Below are 15,400 nucleotides of genomic sequence, written 5' to 3' on the forward strand. Positions count from 1 at the left end.
ACTGCTTTTTCCCTGTGCTTACAGCTGTGACGTCACAATGGGGTCCTGCTCTCAACATTGTTGCTATCCAAGTACACCGAGTCCTGCTAGCCCTAGCAAGTGCAAATACAATTTTTAAAGTCACAGTACACTGAGTCCTGCTAGCCCTAGTAAGTGCAAATGCAATTTTTAGTCACAGTGCTAGCTAGCAAGTGCAAATGCATTTTTTTTTAAAGTTGAGTTTCTACTACTGGTTACTACCCTTCGATTTTATCCTTATCTACCCAACCCTTATCTACCTTGGATTTTATCCAACATCTGCAGTTCTCTCCGACATCAACAGCAACATGGTTTCGGTTTCTAACGTTTCCTGTTTCTGATTAAAGTCTTTGTCCTGAAAGGTTAACGCTGTTTCTCTTTCTACTGACCTGAGATGTAAAACCAGAGACAATCGACAATGGACAATAGGTGCAGGAGGAGGCCATTCGTCCCTTCGAGCTAGCACTGCCATCCAATGTGATCATGGCTGATCATCGCCAATCAGTACCCTGTTCCTGACTTCCCCCCATATCCCCTTACTCTGCTATCTTTAAGAGCCCTATCTAGCTCTCTCTTGAAAGTATCCAGAGAACCGGCCTCCACCGCCCTCTGAGGCAGAGAATTCCACAGACTCACCACTCTCTGTGAGAAAAAGTGTTTTCTCGTCTCCGTTCTAAATGGCTTACCCCTTATTCTTAAACTGTGGCCCCTGGTTCTGGACTCCCCCCAACATCGGGAACATGTTTCCTGCCTCTAGCGTGTCCAAATCCTGAATAATCTTATATGTCTCAATGAGATGCCCCCTCATCCTTCTAAACTCCAGAGTGTACAAGTCAGGGATGCAAGCAGAAGCCTCCACGTGGCGCATCCTGGGCAATGCTGACGACAGAAACTGTACCACAGTGACCGACTCAAGAAGCCAATTCTGCAACCACCGACCGCCACTGACCGACCGGAAAGACGTGATATGGAAGATGGCCGGAACACGAGGAAGAAGTGTACAAGCCCAGCCGCTCCATTCTCTCAGCATATGACAGTCCCGCCATCCCGGGAATTAACCTTGTAAACCTACGCTGCACTCCCTCAATAGCAGGACGGAGTCAGGCGGGAAAGGGAGTGGCGAGGAGGCGGGATAGTGGAATGAATAGATGTGCGACATGGTGCCGTAGGTGGGGGGGGGGGGGGGGGGGGGGGGGGGGAGTAGCACAAGAAAGGGAGAGCGGATACTGGAGAATTTAAGAACCCCTGATACCCGCTGCAGGCCCACTCTCACTGCAGACACTACCTACAGACCATTCCATATCATCTACCCCCCACTCTATATCACCACCTACCTCCCACTCTAGACCACCATCTACCCCCCTGCTCCATGCCCCCTTCCTCCCCACTACAGATCCTTCCTCCCCACTCCAGACCCCTCCTCTCCTGACTCCAGTGCCCTCCTGCCCCCACTCCACACCCCTTCCTACCCCCAATCAAGAGGGGTAGGGGGACATTTCCGCTCGGTCCCGACCCGATCCATTCGATCCACAGTTGTTTACGAGGAAGGTTGTGCCTATCAGCTGAGGACAGCACAGGTAGTTGAGAGATGATAAATACTCACCATTGGGTGACAATGTTACTGCAGGCATGGAGTGCATACTTGGCTCTGCGATGTATTTGAAGTCCACGGGAATGTCCCTATAGAATGACAACACAGGCAGGTAAGACCATGGAAAGCGACTTACAATTCTAATAGCTTTAAGGCGAAAACCGGCTTGGTGGCGCAGCGGTAGAGTTGCCACCTTACAGCGCCAGAGACCCGGGGTCGATGCTGTCTGTCCGGAGTTTGCACGTTCTTCCTGTGACTGCATGGGTTTCTTCCGGACGCTCCGGTTTCCTCCCATACTCCAACGACATGGAGATTTGTAGTTTAAACAACTGTCGCTAGTGCGCAGGATAGAACTCAAGTCAAGTCAAGAGAGTTTATTGTCATGTGTCTCACATAGGACAATGACATTCTTGCTTTGAATCAACACAATACAATATAGTAGGCATAAATACAGTGTGTCCATATACCATTATATTAATATATACACACATCAATAAATAAACTGATAAAGTACAAATAAACAGATAATGGTCTATTAGTGTTCAAAGATTTGTTTCAGTTGAGTTTAATAGCCTGATGGCTGTGGGGAAGTAGCTATTCCTGAACCTGGACGTTGCAGTCTTCAGGCTCCTGTACCTTCTACCTGAAGGTAGCGGGGAGATGAGTGTGTGGTCAGGATGGTGTGGGTCCTTGATGATACTGCCAGCCTTTTTGAGGCAGCGGCTGCGATAGATCCCCTCGATGAGTAGGGAGGTCAGAGCCGATGATGGACTGGGCAGTGTTTACTACTTTTTGTAATCTTTTCCGCTCGAGGGCGCTCAAGTTGCCGAGCCAAGCCACGATGCAACCGGTCAGCATGCTAGAGTACGGGTGATCGCTGGTCAGTGCCAACTTGGTGTTCCACACTGTACCTCTCTAAACTAAAGTAAGGTATAAAGCATGAAGGAGATGCACGGGGCAAGTTTACACACAGAGGGTGGTGAGTGCGTGGAACACACTGCTGAGGGGTGGTGGTTGAAGCAGACACGTTAATGGCGTTTCAGAGACTTGTGGATATGCAGGCAATGGAGGGATATGGGGCATGCGCGGGGTAGATACACGATGGTCTTGGCATCATGTTGGGCACAGACACTGTGGGCTGAAGGGTCAGCTCTTATGCCGCAATGTGCTGCGTTCTATGTTCTGTTGAAGTTCAGACAACTCATTCACCGGATTGCAAAGGTGTGGTGATCTAAATACCCTTATGGAATAAACTGTGTGCTCGTACACAAGCCAATATGTCAGAGTGATGAATGAGTAGGATAAACGATCTAAGAAGAGATCTCAACAACAGCTTCTTTTAAATTTTAAATGCAGCAACTCCATTGAAACTTATTGAAACATATAAGATTATTAAGGGTTGGGCACACTAGAGGCAGGGGGAGTCCAGAACCAGGGGCCACAGTTTATGAATAAGGAGTAAGCCATTTAGAACGGAGACGAGGAAACACTTTTTCTCACAGAGAGTGGTGAGTCTGTGGAATTCTCTGCCTCAGAGGGCGGTGGGGGCCGGTTCTCTGGATGCTTTCAAGAGAGAGCAAGATAGGGCTCTTAGAGATAGCGGAGTCAGGGATATGGGGAGAAGGCAGGAACGGGGTACTGATTGGGGATGATCAGCCATGATCACATTGAATGGCGGTGCTGGCTCAAAGGGCCGAATGGCCTACTCCTCCGCCTATTGTCTATTACTATAGAGAAGTACGGTGGTTGGGGCGGCGCGGAGGCGCAGCGGTAGAGTTGCTGCCTCACAGCGCCAGAGACCCGGGTTTGATCCCGACTACGGGTGCTGTCTGTACAGAGTTTGTACGTTCTCCCCTGACCGCGTGGGTTTCCTCTGAGACCTTTAGTTTCCTCCCACACTCCAAAGATGCACAGGTTAAATGACTTGATATAAATGTAAATTGTCCCTGTGTAGGATAGTGTCAATGTGCGGGGGATTGCCTGTCGGCACGGACTCGGTGGGCCGAGGGGCCTGCCTCCACGCTGTATCTCTAAAACTAAAACTAAGAAACTAAAGTAAAGGGAATAAAGGCATGTCATTCAGTTGAGGATCACATTCAATGCTAAACCAGACCATGAAAGGAAAGGAGAAATGACGAAACATCTCAATACAGAACCATTGCAATTATTTGTTAGCTACGAGAGACAAAGATGATGTCAATTCATTGGAGCGTTTAAAAAAAAAGGACCATGTTTAGGAATCTCAAGAGAACGGGCTGCAGCTGTACCTAAGAAATTAATGCCAAAAATCTTTTTGCAACTGAGATTATTTAAAGTAATAAATGTTTGGGCACGGAGCGGAAAAGAGTCTGAAAGTGCTCCGATTTAAATCTGATCAAATGCATTTTGGATGAAATTCATATGATTCCAGTAATATGTTACCTCACCACCCTCCGCATCCAGCACATTGTGGCCAGGTACAATGTGATTCCACAACCAGATACATCTTCCCCTCCCCATATTCTCTTCAGGATTCACAGCAATGGATCTCCAGCAAAGACGGGGACATCACCCCAACACTGTTAAAAGATTTACTTACCAGGATTAATTACCTCCTTCTGTGCAATACATTCTCTGAAAGTTTGGTTAGAATAGTGACGAACAGGGTGGTGAATGTGTGGAAATCATTGCTACACAAGGCTGTGGAGGCCAAGTCAAAGGATATTTTTAAGGCAGAGATAGATAGATTCTTGATTAGTATGGGGTGCATGGGTTATGGGGAGAAGGTAGGAGAGGGAACGATAGATCAGCCATGATTGGATGTCGGAGTAGACTCGACGGGCCGAATGGCTTGAACACTTATGAAGGTTGAAGCCTGCATCTGATATGGGGAGAAGGCAGGAATGGGGTACTGATTGGGGAATGATCAGCCATGATCACATTGAATGGCGGCATTGGCTCGAAGGGCCAAATGGTCTACTCCTGCACCCATTGTCTATTGATCAAAATCAGCAGATCCTCATCAACCATCAGGTTCTTAAACATTACACAACACTAGCCTCAACTACGAACTTCTATGGATTGTCTTTGGTTGTCGGAAGAAGTATGTCTCTTTGCACCAGTGTTGTGGATGTTGATATATTGTTTTGTTTTTGTTTACTACATATTATCTGCGTTTCAATGCCAGCGTGTGGAGATGGGGGCTCCCTCCGCCAGAGCCCAGCCTGTGAATGTGGAGCAGAACAACAGACAGCCAACCATGTCATCTCTGGGTGCCCGCTCTACCACCCACCAAATGGAGCTGTGTCAGGGCCTGGCAGATATTGATGCCCACAGAGACAACAACCTGGCTGCTCAACACCCGGCTCGAGATCTAACTATTCATAGAAACATAGAAATAGAAATTAGGTGCAGGAGTAGGCCATTCGGCCCTTCGAGCCTGCACCGCCATTCAATATGATCATGGCTGATCATCCAACTCAGTATCCCGTACCTGCCTTCTCTCCATACCCCCTGATCCCCTTAGCCACAAGGGCCACATCTAACTCCCTCTTAAATATAGCCAATGAACTGGCCTCAACTACCCTCTGTGGCAGAGAGTTCCAGAGATTCACCACTCTCTGTGTGAAAAAAGTTCTTCTCATCTCGGTTTTAAAGGATTTCCCCCTTATCCTTAAGCTGTGACCCCTTGTCCTGGACTTCCCTAACATCGGGAACAATCTTCCTGCATCTAGCCTGTCCAACCCCTTAAGAATTTTGTACGTTTCTATAAGATCCCCTCTCAATCTTCTAAATTCTAGAGAGTATAAACCAAGTCTACCCAGTCTTTCTTCATAAGACAGTCCTAACATCCCAGGAATCAGTCTGGTGAACCGTCTCTGCACTCCCTCTATGGCAATAATGTCCTACCTCCATTCCTTTGGTTTATTTATGTTTTATTCGCAAGAAGAAGATCTGTGTATTGCGTTTACATGCCTTAATGTTCCTACAAGTATGAATTTCATCATTCTGTTGTCGGTACGTATGATAATTAAACACAAATTGCTTGAGTAACGAAGCGGGTCAGGCAGCATCCCTGGAGAAAAAGGTTGGGTAATGTTTTGGGTCGGGAACTGAAGAAGGTTTCCGACCCAAAACATCACCCATCATTTTTCTCCAGAGATGTGTAGGAAGGAACTGCATGCAGATGCTGGTTGAAACCGAAGACACAAAAAGCTATTTGTACTGAATTCATGCTGTATGACTCTAACTGCATGAATTTTTAGATTATCTGTTGTGTATTTGTTTTGACATGCATATCACACTAGAATTTGCAAGAAATTGCAGCGAATTGTGTACGCAGCCCAGACCATCCTCCCATCCATTGACTCCGTTTACACCTCACGCTGCCTCGGCAAGGCCAGCAGCATCATCAAGGACCAGTCACACCCTGGCCACTCCCTCTTCTCCCCTCTCCCATCGGGCAAAATGTATAGTGGTGTGAAAACACACAACTCCAGATTCAGGGACAGTTTCTTCCCAGCTGTTATCAGGCAACTGAACCATCCTACCACAACCAGAGAGCAGTGATGAACTACTATCTACCTCAATAGTGACCCTCGGACTTTCTTTGATGCGACTTTGCTGGCTTTACCTTGCACTAAACGTTATTCCCTTATAATATATCGATACACTGTAATTGGCTCGATTATAATCAGGTATTTCTGCTGACTGGTTAGACAATAGACAATAGGTGCAGGATTAGTCCATTCAGCCCTTCTAGCCAGCACCGCCATTCAATGTGATCATGGCTGATCATCCCCAATCAGTTCGTGCCTTCTTGCCATATCCCCTGACTCCGCTATCTTTAAGAGCCCTATCTAGCTCTCTCTTGAAAGTATCCAGATAATCGGCCTCCACCGCCCTCTGAGGCAGAGAATTCCACACTCACAACCCTCTGTGTGGAAAGGTGTTTCCTCATCTCCGTTCTAAATGGCTTACCCCTTATTCTTAAACTGTGGCCCCTGGTTCTGGACTCCCCCAACATCGGGAACATGTTTCCTGCCTCTAGCGTATCCAAACCCTTAATAACCTTATATGTTTCAATAAGATCGCCTCTCATCCTTCTAAACTCCAGATTATACAAGCCCAGCCGCTCCATTCTCTCAGCATATGACAGTCCCACCATCCCGGGAATTAACCTTGTAAACCTACGCTGTACTCCCTCAATAGCAGGAATGTCCTTCCTCAAATTAGGGGACCAAAACTGCACACAATACTCCAGGTATGGTCTCACTAGGGCCCAGTACAACTGCAGAACGACCTATACTCAACTCCTCGTGTTATAAAAGCGAACATGCCATTCGCTTTCTTCACTGCCTGATGTACCTGCATGCTGAAGAAGGGTTTCGGCCCAAAACGTTGCCTATCTCCTTCTCTCCATAGATGCTGCTGCACCCGCTGAGTTTTTCCGGCATTTTTGTGTACCTTTGCTTACTTTCATTGACTGAAATGCACGCAACAAAAGCTTTTCACTGTACACGTGCCAATAAACCAAGCTGACAAGAATTTCTAGAAAAGCAGGAATAGCGTGATGCATTCCCTGTTTTCGTGAGAATACAGTAAAGAAGGCAAAATAATTTCACTTTCACTTTAAGGAGCGGGGTGCAAAGTTTAAAGGAGATGTATGGGACTTGAATTCTGTTTTACATGGAGACTGGCGGGTGCTTGGAACATGCTGCCGGAGGTGGTGGTGGTGGAGGCAATTAGTGGTGTTTAAGAGGCTTTTCGATGGGCACTTGGTTGTTAGGAATAAGTCACGTGCAGGCAGTTGGCATCATGTTCGGCACAGACATTGTTGGCTGAAGAGCCTGTTCCTGTGCCCTTCGATGTACTTCACTCCCTCGGGTCGAACTAAATTGAATCACTTCATGGATTTGTGACAAAAAACATAATCCGTGCTCTATGGAACAATAAACATTCGGTTGAGTGTGCAGCGAAAGGCCATTTTGAGTCACGATGGAAATAATGAGTTGGGAATTATGATCGGCTGTGGTTTTGAGTTGTATGAAGCCTCTCTTAAATGTGTAGCAATAACCTACAAATGATGTAACGTAACGCACGTTAGCTGAGGGCAGCGAATGCATACATTTAATTAAAGTGTAGATTATATTGGATGCTTCATGGATACAAAATGCTTTGCGTCACCAGCAGACACACACAGGAAAAATGGAATAAAAGCAAAAATAATCTCTGTTTCCACGCTTTATCTCGAAACTAAACTGGCCCTTTGGCCCATCATGTCCACACCGATCAGCGATCCCCCAACACTAACACTATTCTACACACTAGGGACAATGTAACATTTATACCCAGCCAATGAACCTACAAACCTGCACGTCTTTGGAGTGTGGGTGGGAACCAAAGATCTCGGAGAAAACCCACGTGGTCACGGGGGGAACGTACAAACTCCACACAGACAGCACCTGTAGTCAGGATTGAACCCGAGTTTTTGGTGCTGTAAGCGCTGTTAGGCACCTCTGTGTATTCACAGTGCCCTCCATAATGTTTGGGACAAAGACCACATCATTTATTTATTTGCCTCTGTACTCCACAATTTGAGATTTGTAATAGAAAAAATCACATGTGGTTAAAGTGCACATTGTCAGATTTTATTAAAGGCCATTTTTATACATTTTGGTTTCACCATGTAGAAATTACAGTTGTGTTTATACACAGCCCCCCTATCTCAGAGCACCATAATGTTTGGGACACATGGCTTCATAGGTCTTTGTAATTGCTCAGGTGTGTTTAATTGCCTCCTTAATTGCGCCTAGTCTTTCCTCCAGTCTTTCCATCACCTTTGGAAACTTTTATTGCTGTTTATCAACATGAGGACCAAAGTTGTGCCAATGAAAGTCAAAGAAGCCATTATGAGACTGAGAAACAAGAATAAAACTGTTAGAGAGACATCAGCCAAACCTTAGGCTTTCCTCTTTGCTCCTATACTCAACTCCTCTTGTTATGAAGGCCAACATGCCATTTGCTTTCTTCTCTGCCTGCTGTACCTGTATGCTTCCTTTCATTGACTGATGAAGGATCCCCAGATCCCATTGTACTTCCCCTTTTCCCAACTTGACACCATTTAGATAATAATCTTCCTTCCTGTTTTTGCTACCAAAGTGGATAACCTCATATTTCTCCACATTAAACTGCATCTGCCATACATCTGCCCACCCACCCAACCTGTCCAAGAGAAGGAACTGTCCAAGATGGCGGCGCCTCGCGGCAACGGCCTCTGCAGTCCGTCTGTCTTTAAAAAATATTTTGTCCTATTGAGTGTATAGCTTGGGTGTAGTTTATATATTGTTTTTAGCTGTGTAAATGTGGGGGGCGGGGGGGTGGGAAACGTTTAAATCTCTTCCCTGTACGGGGGATCCGACCTTTTCTCTGTCGGGTCTCCGTTGTCATTGGGGCCTAGCACCGTGGAGCGGCCTCCAACCGAAACGACCTGGGGGCTCCAGATGGACTTACCATCGTGGGGCTGGCCGGCATCGGAGCGTGGAGAGCTGTGGTAGCGCGCGGCTGCGACCCAGCTCCGGAACTTCGGAGGCTCCAGCCGCAGGTCCGGTGGACGGTGACATCGGGAGCTCGCGGGTCCCTGGTGGGAGACCGCTTTTCGGAGCTCCCGCAACGGCGAATTCTCCCGCCTGAATTGCGGGACTGAAAACGACACGGAGCGGGGCCTTACATCGCCCGGCGCGGCTTTAATGGCCGCGGGACTTGCCATCGGCCGCCGGGGGCTTTAACATCAGGAGAAGAATGGAAAACACGGGGGGAGACAATGACTTTGCCTTCCATCACAGTGAGGAGGAGATTCCGATGTCCGCCGCCAGCACCACCATTCAATGCTCGGAGGCTCCAGCTGCAGCCGCAGGTCCGGTGGACTGGGACATCGGGAGCTCGCGGGTCCGGGTGAGAGACCGCTTTCCGGAGCGGGGTTGGAACGACCCGGAGGGGGGCCTACATCGCCCGGCGCGGTTTTAATGGCCGCGGGACATACAAACGCCCGCTGGGGGCTCCAACTTCGTGACATTTAGAACTGGAGCGGGGCCGTACATCGCCCGGCGTGGCCTAAAATGGCCGTGGAACTTACCATCGCCCGCCTGGGGCGTCAACATCCGGAGAAAAAATGGTGCAGGGGAGAGGAAATATTTTGCCTACCATCACAGTGAGGAGGAGATTCACTGTGATGGATGTTTGTGTAAATTGAATTGTGTGTGTGTCTTGTAGGAATTGTCTCTGTTTGTATAGCTGTGGAAACTGAGTTTCGTTTGAGCCTCACTGAGGTTCAAATGACATGTAATAAATATTCATTCATTCATATTCATTCACTGTGATGATGTTTGTGTAAATTGTGTTGGTTGTGTGGCTTGGTTCTTTTTCTTGTTGTATGACTGCAAAAAACAAATTTCGTTTGAACTTCATTTGAGGTTCAAATGACAATAAACGGTATTGTATTGAATATTGTATTGTATTGTAAGAACCAAAGCACATCACCTCATCAGTGAAACACGGTGGTGGGGATGTTATGGCCTGGGCATGTATGGCTGCTGAAGGTACTGGCTCACTTATCTTCATTGATGATACAACTGCTGATGGTAGTAGCATCATGAATTCTGAAGTGTATAGGGTGATTTCACCAAAGGTCAAATGAGCGTAGATCCCCCCTCACGTGACCGAAAATTCTGACTGGAGGACATCTCTCAGTTTGGTACATGTAAGTGAATGGGGAAACACGCACTTTCCCACCCGTTAAAAACATGGAAAACGGCCGATTTTTGAGCTGAAATTTTCTGTGCTAGTCGGGGTGACCCTGAAGCACAGCGACCTAAATTTATCGCATTTGCTCGCTGAATTTCATCAAAACTAAGGCATTATTAACTTACTTTTGATGAAATTCAGCGAGCAAACGCGATAATTCACGATATTTTGGATCTTAAAATCACCACGGCAATTGTCAGCTGTTCATTTCCGCGGCTTTCTACCTTCAGTTCCCTCTTGTAATTACCTCACTTTCTATCTTTTGTTTTGCCTGAAAATTTAGGTCGCTGTGCTTCAGGGTCACCCCGACTAGCGCAGAAAATTTCAGCTCAAAAATCGGCCGTTTTCCATGTTTTTAACGGGTGGGAAAGTGCGTGTTTCCCCATTCACTTACATGTACCAAACTGAGAGATGTCCTCCAGTCAGAATTTTCGGTCACGTGAGGGGGGGATCTACGCTCATTTGACCTTTGGTGAAATCACCCTATAGACACATCCTATCTGCTCAAGTTCAAACAAATGCCTCAAAACACATTAGCCCACAGTTCATTCTACAGCAAGACAATGATCCCAAACATACTGCTAATGCAACAAGGAGTTTTTCAAAGCTACAAAATGGTCAATTCTTTAGTGGCCAAGTCAATGAACCCAATTGAGCATGCCTTTTATATGCTGAACAGAAAACTGAAGGGGACTAGCCCCCAAAACAAGCATAAGCTAAAGATGGCTGCAATACAGGCCTGGCAGAGCATCACCAGAGAAGACACCCAGCAACTGGTGATGTCCATGAATCGCAGACTTCAAGCCGTCATTGCATGCAAAGGATATGCAACAAAATACTAAACATGACTACTTTCATTTACATGACATTGCTGTGTCTCAAACATTATGGTGCCCTGAAATGGGGGGTACTATGTATAAACACTGCTGTAATTTCTACATGGTGAAACCAAAACGTATAAAAATGGTTTTATTAAAATCTGACAATGTGCATTTTTTAACCACATGTGATTTTTTTTTCTATTACAGATTGTGGAGTACAGAGGCAAATAAATTAATGATGGGTCGTTGTCCCAAACATTATGGAGGGCACTGTAGTTCAAGTCAACACATAATTCAAAAAGATGCATTCCTGCTTTATAACATGGAGATGATATAGACTCAGAGAAGCATATTGTTGTGAAACTTCTCGTCCCCAAGTCGTTCACAGCTGCCCAGAATTTTCTCTTAAACCATCTGGTTCTCGTCAGTTTGGCAGATTACGCATTACTCCAGAAGTCTGCAGCTCGTGTGTAATTGTTAGAAAGATTAACTATTCTTAGTAGAAGTGCAAACTTAATTCACCTCACCATTTTGTGCCACATATTTCAAGGACCATCCTAGTTTAATGTAAAGATGCAGCATGGAAACAGGCCAAGTCCACGCCGACCATCGATCACCCAACCACACTAGCTCTATGTTGTCCCACTTTCAATAGCACACAAGTTCTAGCCGCAGAATCAGGCCATTCGGCCCATCAAGTCTAATTCACTGTTCAATCATGGCTTACTCATTCACTCCCTACACACTAGGGGCATAATTACCTTACGGACTCGCACGTCTTTGGGATGTGGGAGGAAATAGGTGTACCCGGAGGAAACCCACGGGGTCACAGGGAGGGAGGATGTGCAAACTCCATACAGATAGCACCCGTAGTCAGGATCGAACCTACGTCTCTGTCAACTAAGCCCACTGTTGTGTGAGAGTACAGAGGAGATTTACTAGAATGTTGCCTGGGTTTCAGCAACTAAGTTACAGAGAAAGGTTGAACAAGTTAGGGCTTTATTCTTTGGAGCGCAGAAGGTTAAGGGGGGACTTGATAGAGGTTTTTAAAATGATGAGAGGGATAGACAGAGTTGACGTGGAAAAACTTTTCCCACTGAGAGTAGGGAAGATTCAAACAAGGGGACATGACATGAGAATTAAGGGACTGAGGTTTAGGGGTAACATGAGGGGGAACTTCTTTACTCAGAGAGTGGTAGCTGTGTGGAATGAGCTTCCAGTGAAGGTGGTGGAGGCAGGTTCGTTTTTATCATTTAAAAATAAATTGGATAGTTATATGGATGGGAAGGGAATGGAGGGTTATGGTCTGAGCGCAGGTATATGGGACTTGGGGAGATTATGTGTGTTCGGCACGGACTAGAAGGGTCGAGATGGCCTGTTTCCGTGCTGTAATTGTTATATGGTTATATGGTTATTATATGTTGTCCATGTTGCTGCCATATTTACAGTAGTTTGACCCAAATTATCTTGTCAATAATAAGGGGATGGGAGATTGCAACCTTCACGTGGGCCGCCCTCTTTCGACGAATGCAATCAACCTGGCGTACACATTCGAATAAGATCAAATAGAACAAGTTGTCCTACAACTTTAGGCTGTGCACGCCATACACAAAAAGAAGAAGAATCATAGGAGGAACAAATAGCTCAAAATAACAAAACACAAAGTGCTGGAGGAATATAGTGGGTCAGGGGAGGGATTGCATCTGGGGAGGGATCTGTGGACAGGCAACGTTTCGGGATGAGCCCTTCTTCCAGACTGAAACGGAGTCTCGACCCAAAGCGTGGTCTGTCCATTCCCTCCAAAGATTACTGATTACTGAGTTCCTCCAGCACTTTGTGTTTTGCTCAAGATTTCAGCATTGTGTCTCCAAGTCTACAGTTGAGTCTCCAATTCAAGGTAAAGTGTTACTTCAGACCTGTTACCATAATCATGCATTGAGAAGGCATTTATTTTTCTTGTTTTGGTAGCTGAGGCTGAACCATGGCAAATGGAATTTAATGTTTCAGAAAGAACTGCAGATGCTGGTAAACGTAGAAAATAGGTGCAGGAGTAGGCCATTCGGCCCTTCGAGCCTGCACCGCCATTCAATATGATCATGGCTGATCATCCAACTCAGTATCCTGTACCTGCCTTCTCTCCATACCCCCTGATCCCTTTAGCCACAAGGGCCACATCTAACTCCCTCTTAAATATAGCCAATGATCTGGCCTCAACTACCTTCTGTGGCAGAGAATTCCAGAGATTCACCACTCTCTGTGTACCATGACACACAGGTCTCGTTGCATCTCCCCCTTTTCCTAATCGGCCACCATTCAGATAATAGTCTACTTTCCTGTTTTTGCCACCAAAGTGGATAACCTCACATTTATTCACATTATACTGCATCTGCCATGCATTTGCCCACTCGCCCAGCCTATCCAAGTCCCGTCGCAGCCTCCTCACAGCTAACACTGCCCACCAGCTTCGTGTCATCCACAAACTTGGAGATGTTGCATTCAATCCCCTCGTCCAAATCATTAATATATATTGTAAATAGCTGGGGTCCCAGCACTGAGCCTTGCGGTACCCCACTAGTCACTGCCTGCCATTGTGAAAAGGACCCGTTTACTCCTACTCTTTGCTTCCCGTCTGCCAGCCAGTTCTCTATCCACAACAATACTGAACCCCCAATACTGTGTGCTTTAAGTTTGTATACTAATCTCTTATGTGGGACCTTGTCGAAAGCCTTCTGAAAGTCCAGATATAACACATCCACTGGTTCTCCCTTATCCACTCTACTAGTTACATCCTCGAAAAATTCTATAAGATTCGTCGAACATGATTTACCTTTCATAAATCCATGCTGACTTTGTCCAATGATTTCACCACTTTCCAAATGTGCTGCTATCCCATCTTTAATAACCGACTCCAGAATTTTCCCCACTACCGATGTTAGACTAACTGGTCTGTAATTCCCCGTTTTCTCTCTACCTCCCTTCTTAAAAAGTGGTGTTACATTAGCTACTCTCCAATCCTCAGGAACTACTCCAGAATCTAAAGAGTTTTGAAAAATTATCACTAATGCATCCACTATTTCTGGGGCTACTTCCTTATGTACTCTGGGATGCAGCCTAACTGGCCCTGGGGATTTATCGGCCTTTAATCCATTCAATTTACCCAACACCACTTCCCGGCTAACCTGGATTTCACTCAGTTCCTCCATCTCATTTGACCCCCGGTCCCCTGCTATTTCCAGCAGATTATTTCTGTCTTCCTTAGTGAAGGCAGAACCAAAGTAGTTATTCAATTGTTCTGCCATGTCTTTGTTCCCCATGATCAATTCACCTGTTTCTGACTGCAAGGGACCTACATTTGTTTTAACTAATCTTTTTCTCTTCACAGGTAAACACTTCGAAGGTAAACACAAAATGTTGGAGAAACTCAGTGGGTGAGAGCAGCATCTATGGAGAGAAGGAATTGGCGACGTTTCGGGTCGTGACCCTTGGGGTAGAAAGCTGCAAAGGGGAAAAGTAGGACTAAGCATGGCAGCTAATAGGTAGACATAGGGGGGGGTGTTGGCAGGCAGAAGGTTGGAACAAAGCCGAGAGATAAGAACAGAAGACGTGAGATAGTTTTGAAGAGTCGCGGATTGTCCCAGAGCCAGGGGCCACAGTTTAAGAATAGAGAGTAAGCCATTTAGAACGGAGACGAGGAAACACCTTTTCTCAGAGAGTTGTGAGTCTGTGGAATTCTCTGCCTCAGAGGGTGGTGGAGGCCGATTCTCTGGATATTTTCAAGAGAGAGCTAGATAGGTCTCTTGAAGATAGCGGAGTCAGGGGATATGAGGAGAAGGCAGGAACGGGGTACTGATTGTGGATGATCAGCCATGATCACATTGAATGGTGGTGCTGGCTCGAAGGGCCGAATGGCCTATTCCTGCACCTATTGTCTATCGTCTATTGTCTATTGTGAAACCAGGGGGAGGAGAGTAATGGGAGAGGGAGGGCGTGTGGAGGGGAGAAATAAGTAATGTGTCTTTATAAGTGAAGGTTTACAGTACTTTTTCTCAGAATTAATTCCAGTAATTTGCAAAGTTAAAGTAACTGGCCTGTAATTACTCGTTCTGCCTCTTTTTGTAGACAATGGCACAATATTGGCAAAATCCCCGCCACTATTCCTGCAATCAGGAAGAATTGAAAGATGGCCGGA

The 15,400-nt window shown here is 46.2% G+C and overlaps 1 protein-coding gene across 1 annotated transcript in view; it reads right to left on the reverse strand.

The window, feature by feature from the left end:
• The window catches only part of cdc40 (cell division cycle 40 homolog (S. cerevisiae)), a 163,801-nt gene that overhangs the window by 16,536 nt on the left and 131,865 nt on the right, over window positions 1-15,400 (reverse strand). Inside the window, exon 13 of the mRNA XM_055634949.1 lies at window positions 1,622-1,698. Within this exon, the coding sequence (XP_055490924.1) occupies window positions 1,622-1,698 (77 nt within the window). The remainder of the gene's footprint in view (window positions 1-1,621; window positions 1,699-15,400) is intronic.

This window comes from Leucoraja erinacea, chromosome 5 (genome assembly GCF_028641065.1).
Source record: "Leucoraja erinacea ecotype New England chromosome 5, Leri_hhj_1, whole genome shotgun sequence".
NCBI lineage: Eukaryota > Metazoa > Chordata > Chondrichthyes > Rajiformes > Rajidae > Leucoraja > Leucoraja erinaceus.